This window comes from Bactrocera latifrons, unplaced genomic scaffold, assembly GCF_001853355.1.
Source record: "Bactrocera latifrons isolate USDA-ARS-PBARC rearing strain unplaced genomic scaffold, ASM185335v1 scaffold_51, whole genome shotgun sequence".
Taxonomy (NCBI): Eukaryota; Metazoa; Arthropoda; class Insecta; order Diptera; family Tephritidae; genus Bactrocera; species Bactrocera latifrons.
The window spans coordinates 294527-302518 of NW_017537168.1; the positions used below are offsets into that span (position 1 = coordinate 294527).

The 7992-nt window shown below is 34.7% G+C and overlaps 1 protein-coding gene across 2 annotated transcripts in view; it reads right to left on the minus strand.

Moving 5' to 3' along the window:
- LOC108973890 (protein tweety-2) overlaps nucleotides 1–7992 on the minus strand; it is a 126548-nt gene that overhangs the window by 4623 nt on the left and 113933 nt on the right. Inside the window, exons 6-8 of one of the 2 annotated variants that reach the window (XM_018941398.1) lie at nucleotides 1881–1999; nucleotides 1496–1768; nucleotides 697–1170 (exon numbers count right to left, since the gene is read on the minus strand). In XM_018941398.1, coding sequence (XP_018796943.1) covers nucleotides 697–1170; nucleotides 1496–1768; nucleotides 1881–1999 — 866 coding nt within the window. The remainder of the gene's footprint in view (nucleotides 1–696; nucleotides 1171–1495; nucleotides 1769–1880; nucleotides 2000–7992) is intronic. The other variant, XM_018941399.1, reaches the window with a different exon arrangement.

Genomic DNA, 7992 nt, shown 5'->3' on the forward strand with positions numbered 1-7992 from the left:
ATTATTATTTAATTAGTTTTAGTGTATAATAATAAAAACCATAATCGTATAAATCATTATTTTCTCAATAATTTTAATTTTAATTTCAAACGAGTGCCCACACAACAACAAAAAACTTTAGATAAAAATTCAATTAAGTTCTTTATTAAAATATTTTCTCTTACTAGTGATAATGTTAAAAAGTTAAGTAAAAAAATTGCATATTTCTAATTATAATAATTTTTATCCTTTTTAAAATAAAAAAATCGAATTAGTAATTTGACATTTTTAATAAAAAAAATACATAAAAAACATTTTTAATAAAATAATTGTCTTCAACTAATATTCCCAGTCAATTTTTTTCTGTGTAAAAAATTATAATTTTTTCCAAATAAAATAATTGACAGTTTAAGCCCAAATCCTCTTGGGAGGATTTATAATAAATAAACATTAATAGTGTGATCCAAAAATAAAAAAAATTAATATAAAATGCAAATTTAATCGCATACTTTGCAAATAGAAATCAACTTTACTAAAATATATGTAATTAAAAACGTAAAAACTTTAAATCTAAAAAATAAGTAAATGGTCCGATTAAAATAATTATAAATGCCATTAGAGTGGTAATGGAAATAATGAATCAAGCGCTAGTTAAGTGGACAAAAAGCCAAATAAAATGAAAATGGAAATGAAAAAAAAAATCAATAAAAACCATGCCTTGTGCCATGCACCACAACATCATAACCCGGCGGTGGCGATGGTGATGCCTTACCACCGGCACTGCCGCCAGCTGTCAGACGGCCGCCCAAAATGCCGGCGGCTGAGCCGACCAAGCCAATGGCAGTGCCAGTGTTGCCAACACCACCACCAATGCCAGCGCTAGCGTTAGTTCTATGTGGATGATTGTTGTATTGTAGTGTGGTTGTAGTTGTTGTAGGTGATGATGTAGCGACGAACCCTGTTCTCATTCCAGCGGTGCCATTGCGATGTGAGCCCAGCGTGCCGCTGCTGCCAATGCCGCCAATGCCACTGCCAGCGCCGATGACATGCGTTGCCGATTGCTGATGGTGCGGTAGTATGCGATTCATAGTGCCCGTATGCAGTGGTGCGGTGGGTGAAATGCTAGCGCTCGGTGCGTTCGATGGGAAAAGCGGCGTGGTTTCAGACTTATCAATATCCAGGGAGCTGGGTCTAAAGCGAGCGAGAGAGAGCGTGAAAAAAAATAAACACACACAAAGAGAGCAATTTCAAGGGGGAGAAGAGAGTTAGAAAGATATATAGAGAGTTTGTAAACAAACAGCAATAAACTTATTGCAAACAGTGTTTGAAGAGTAAGACGAAAATGAGAGCAAAATTATTTCGAAAATGATCAAACGAATTAATATTGAAAATATTTGTAAAAAGTGTTGAAGTATTAAAAAACGTAGCACACGAAAGTAGAAAACAAAAATTATTTACACAAGCGTGCCGAATATACATTTTTTTACCAGCGCTCTTGGCACATTTGCCTACTTACCGTTTGCTCAAATAGATCCAAGCATGCGAATCGGCGTACACCAAAATGGTGAGCAGAAATGAAGTCAATAGCCCGGCGACCATCATAAGGCTCAAACCGAGCAGACCGCCACTGCAGAGGCCATGCAAGGCATCGGCATAATGCCGATCGATGGCACGACGATCAAGCGTCGCCGAGAGCACAGTTAGATTACGTTTGGTCTCCTCGAGATCATTCTCCATGGCTTCGAGCGTTTTATGCACATCGATGCGGGGATACGTTTCCTGACTCATTCTGAAGAGAAAGAAAATTACGTAAAAGGGAAGAGGGAAAGAGAGTGCGTTAGCAAACGTACGGCTTTGTTTGTTGAATTTAAAGCGAAATAACAAACTATTATTTTACTTACCGCTGTATTAGATAGATAGAGTCACGCGCACGTTCCACCAAGTCACGTGACTCGTTCAAACGCAGTATGAAACGATTACGCAATGTGCCGCAATTGAGGAAATACACATATGGACTACGCTGTAATGAGATAATGTTAAAGAAAAAGATTGTGAGTGGTTTTTAAAGATATAAAAATTTAATATCAATGGAAAAATTTAATAAATATACGTTCAAGAGCAAGTCTTATATAAAAATTATCAATATAAAATGAGGCAAATCGAAATTAAACTCAAATTAATAATATTATTATTTATAAACAAAAAAAAAAAAAAAAAACAAAAAAACTTTCAAACTTTATTTCAAACTTTCTAACTTTATTTCAAAAAATATATTTTCAAAAATAAAAAAAGTAAAATAATAAATAAACAATTTTTTACGCAATCATTTTCCGCTAAAATTTGCATAAATTATGTTTGCCACATCTCTTAAGTCCATTTTCGCAGTTTTTTGACTGAAAATACTAAATTTTTCTATAACAGCTTTTCTCAAATTTAATAATTTTGCTATTTGAAGTATTTATTGAAATAATTTTAGTCATATTTTTTATATTCGTTTTGTAAATTTTGGCAGCAAATGATGTCTTTGAATTTAATGCTCCCAACTTCCTGCCAATTCAATGAATTGCGCTGAAAAATATGCTTCAAAATTGCAATGTTACACGCCACATACACAATGGCGCATTGCCAACCCTTGCTATTAGCAGCAATGCTAACATGGTTGTCGTCGAAAGGCCGGCGCTGCTGGAAATTCACGCCACGAAGATTCTATATTTCCTACGCAGGGGTGCATTTGTTCGTAAAATATACTTATGTGTGGATTTGTTGCTGTAAAAATGTCAACTGCAGGCGAATACGGCACGTCGCACAATTTAGTGAATTACGACGAAAGCACAGAGAAATAGGACGGCAAGACAATCGGTTGTTGATGGCTCGAGTTCTTGGCGGAGTAGGACAGCACGAAGCCGTTACAATGTTAAAGTGGAGGAAGCTGTCGGGGTGGGATGTCTCAGCTCAGCACAAGGGATAAGCATTCTAACGTACGCTGACGCGCCATTATGTGCGAAGGTAGTTGCAACGAATTATAAATTTTACTGCAGCTCAACGCTCGCTCCTCCAACGATGTGCGCGGCATCTTGAACGCATACTTCAACTGCTGCGTTTGCTTGCATTTACCCATCTCCTTTTCAGTTTTCTTGCTACGCCTTATGTGCGTAAGTTTGCCATGCAGTTCGCTTGTCTGTGGACGTCTGCAATCAACAACAGCACGTTTTCGCGCTGATGAAGTTAATCAAAAGTGGCAAATTAAACGGTTGCGTTTGCGGCGCTGTCAAGTGAAGACAGCATTCCGCTCCTAAATGGGATGCGCGTGGCCTGAGATGAGATATTGTGCGGGTAGGGAGTGGTGTAAGAGAGGGAGACTGCTGCCTAGAAGCCTGCTGATGAGTAGACATGTTTTAAGGTTTACTAATTCGTTTGTTAATTATCTTTCCTCAGTATGTCAAAGAATGAACGCGCTGTGCTCGGCAGCTTTCGACAGCTTAATCACATTCCACTCGATTCTTTAGCATATTTCCACCATATAAGTGATCTAAATCTTCGAAAACTTTCCATGACACCATAGATCCATCAACTCACAGATAATGTCATCGATATTTTTCGGTAGGTTCGTTCACTAAAAGGAAAAGTAGGTTCGGTTCAGCCGTCTGATGTTAAATGAGTTACATTGTAAAGATTTTTTTTCTGGGAGATTTCTTATCGACTTTTTCGAAAACTCTAACCAAGTTATTTCTTTGTGATACCTGCCATCAAAGACATGGACTTAGTTAAACATATCCAGCGATATCACTTCATCAACTTCACTGATTATTTAATTATTTCAAGAGATCTGGATCTTCTAAAGCTTTTCAAGATAACATAGATCCGCTAGTCCAGATGCTATAACCGGAAAGTAGATTCGGTTCGGATTAGTTAGTATGATTCGTCAGTTATATCATTGTATCTAGAGATTCCGCTTCCGTCTTGGGCTTTTCAATATAATATCCAGGTATTTTTAGTGATACCGGTCGTCGAAGATATGAATGTGCTTGAACATAATTCGCCAATATCACTTGGTGACTTCAGCGATCCCTCTATTCGCTTGGTGAAATTCAGGTGGGTTCAAAGATTTCGCTTTCAAAAACCTGTTCTATGAGCTGTTGCATGATAATTTTTAGTTCCGGCTCTGCGACTCGAATAATCTGTATTAAAAATATCCAAGATAGTCGAGGAAACCTATGACCTTTATGTCGAAACTGTGGGTTGAGGCCATAGCAGAGCTTGTTTTTGTAAATTTTTTGATATTTTTTCATGGTCTAACAACAATAATAAAACGAAGTTCTTAAACTAATTTTCATAATATACATAGATATATGATTTTGTCATCTCTTCGAACTTTAGCCGTGGTTCTGTGGTCTTGGAACTTTAGAAACAGTAGAGACCCGCCTAATTTTGTTGATACCTCTTTTTTTTTCTAAAAACTGTTTCAACACGCAGATTTCTGACACTGCTGACACTTTCGAGACACTTCAAGTTTACTTATTTTCCTAGCTAAAATTTGCAAGGAACAACTTTGCAGACATTTTTGCTTAAACGAAACTGTGAATTATAATTGTTATTGCGCACGCCTATTTTCCACTGAAGTCGTTTAATTTACATTCTGCTCTTGGCAGCGCGCCGGACACTCCTTGGCATCGCAGTACTAAGTTTTCGTTTATTTTCCTTTCCCGCTGCACTGTTTGCCGTGCTCCGGTTAAGCGGTATTTGCCGCGGTAGCTACCAAGAACCACAAAGGCTTCAAATTAATGTGCAAATTTGTTATTGTCTGCCACAAAAACAACAATGAAAGCGAAAAACTGAATTTCGGTATTTTAAAAAGTTATTATTTTCCGCTCTTCTTGGTTGCTCGCCATTACCAAGACACTTTCCACGCTTTCAATTGTCTTTGCAAAGTTGTGCGAATTTTCACAAGTTTGTAAAATGCATCACTGCCGCCAACTTCACACTATAAAGTTTGCGGGTGTCTGCATAAAATCGCTTGCAGCCTCGCTGTATACATATAGACAAATAAAAGTGTGCGGTTATATGCACTTTTAGGCAGACTACCAACCGGATATCTCTACTTTGTTTGTTGAGCAGTTGTGAGCTACATTTATGCCGTACAAAAAGTTAAAAAAAAAAATGTTAAAATGAGTGTTGAAATTTTTTATAGAAATTTCAAAAAAAAAAATATATAGTTTCATACACACATTTGTACGGAAAATTGCTGTGGCAATTCCAGTTCAAGGTTGGCAAGCAGCCAACAACTCCAGTCTGGTGCTGTGGCTGGAAAGGCTTGCATACGTTGCATGCTTTTAGGCGCTAAAACTGCATCTGACTAAGATATTTACTTATCTAGCAACAATTTAATTTTACAAATTTTATTTTTCGCTGAAGACTTTGCTTATTTGAATGCTTCAATGCCAAAAAATTGAGTTATACATATAATCGTATTTGAAAGCTTTTGGTGTTTCAAATGTATGCAATCAAAATTCTATATATTTTTCAATTGATAAGTGCAAATAGATATTGTTTTTCCCTTGAACCATTATTGAAAAGTTCTATAAAAATATTTGTAAGCAATCTATATAGTTTAGGGAAAAATAAAATAAAAATCATAATTTCAAATTTATGAGCTTTCGAGCTTAAGCTTGTGTTTAACATACGGTTTTGCAATTTCAAAAAAGTAAGAAAATCATAAATTTATATTTATCAGCTTTCTAGCGTTCGAACTAAAGCTTTCATCAAAAATAAGCTTTCAAAGTTTCAGTTTTTCGAACTTAAACTTTCTCGCATAATACTCTCGCATAAAATACGTTTTCAGAAATTCAAAAAAGTCATAACTTTATATTTATGAGCTTTTCAGCTTTCTAAATTGCATATTAAATATATCTTTTTGGAAGCAGCTTTTAGGTTAGACATTGTGACTGATACGGTGTGTATTCTATGGTTTGTATCTGCCAAGCCATAACTCCATATTCCATTTATTATGTTAAGAAATATCCTAAAAAACTTTGCAAACTTTTAGGACGTATGCATATATTAGTGTCATTGTCATGGAAGAATTAATCTCATTATTACTTGTAAGATACTTTTGTTCTTAAACGATTTTGTATACCATTTTCACGCGAATTCTTGAGATTTCAAAATATTTAAAAATCGTTGCCTACATTTAGGAGACTTATATATATATATATATATATATTATATAATGGCGTTTGCCTTTGAGTATACTTTTGGTTTGCAAATTTATTGTAAGTTTAGTTTCTTGCCTAAATGTATAAACCATTTTATTTTTGATACGCAAGATTAAAGAGAAGCTTAAAACATTGCCTACATATAGGCGATTTACATCGAAGCCACATATCGAAAAAAAATCTAAATTTATCTTTCAAATATATTAAGTAATTAGATTCGTTTAATGCTATATTAATGCAATTTGGTTTTCAAGAAATTATTTAAAAAAATTCTAAAATTCTGAGGAGTAATATTATCAGTTTTATATGGTGCTTCAACAGCAAAAGAGTTGAAAAAATTTCCATTAAACCCAAAAGTTTTTTATTAATATAAAAAAATATATTTTTGTTTGTGTTTATGAAGTGCACTATTTATTTTCAAAATCTGAAAAAATGTTTCCACATATTTGTAAACATTTCGTTAAGTAAACAAATTGCAAAAACAAATGCACACATGAAAATGAGCGCCTAAAAGTGCGCTTGAATTGGCAGAGGCTAAGCTAAAATACATGTATAGCATGTACAGTATATTTTTTATATACATTTATTTGTGTATGTGTGCTTTCTGCATATTTGCCTGCCCCAATTGGGTTTATCAGAGCGCATTGCACACGAAATTGAATTGTATGCGAATATGAATGCACACCAGCAAATCCGAATTGGCACAATTGGCTGCCACGCCAACGCCAGCGTAAAGCACACACACACACAAACAAATATACATGCACAGGCAGGCGTGCAATTGAATGCAGATATGTGGGGGAAAATAAATAAAAAATTATTATGCATATTAAATGGCATTTGCATGCGAATAGCGAGCGCAAGCCTTGTTAGAGCGTCACTACATGCATGTGTAGGAAATGCAACTATGCATATGCGTATGTGTGTTTTGATATAAGCACACTTGCCTACAAACATTGATACACATTTGCTCACACGCACATACATTTTTGTTTATTTTTACACTTTCAAGCAAATACAACGCTGAAAAGCGCTTAGCGTGTACACTCTGCAATACACGTTCACTTGCCACAAATGCAGCACTTAGCGCAAGACAAAGGTGTGGGACGCCATGGTGTCGGATATACGTTTATAAATATTTATTTTTCTCTATTTTTACAATTTATTTAAATGTTTACACTTTTGTGTGCATATATGCATGTGTGTGTGTGTGTGTGTTGACAAACACAGTTAGCTTTTTGCAATGCAGTAATAGTTGCAATAAAACGCTTTATCGCCAAACAATAGCATTGCCAACATTGAATTTTTGCCATTACTTTGCGCTAAAGCGAAATGCAGCGGTATTTTTATTTATGTTTCATTTTATTTCTTACACTTTTTTCAAATTCAATTGTGCATTTGTATATTTTACTAGATTTGCTCAATCCAATTTAACTGTAATGGCTCATAAAAATCTATTGTTTGTTTGTGTTTGTTTTTGTAAAAGGTGGATAAAGGGCCAATAAATATTTTGTACTACGCGGCGTATGAGTGTTGCGTATGAAGTGTAGGCATAACTATTTATCATTGCATATGTATGTATGTGTATTCTGTTTGCGATTTGTGGAATGTGCGTGTGCCTAGATCACATAGGAGTAAATTAGAGTAAATTAAGTGGGCTTAGAACTTTTTAATTTATATTATTTAATTGGCATTTCTTGTTTAATTTGTTAGTCTTATTTGTATGTGTTATTATATATACATATATGTACATATATTGTTTGACTTTTGCTTTTAAAGTTATTTAATTTAATATTAATAA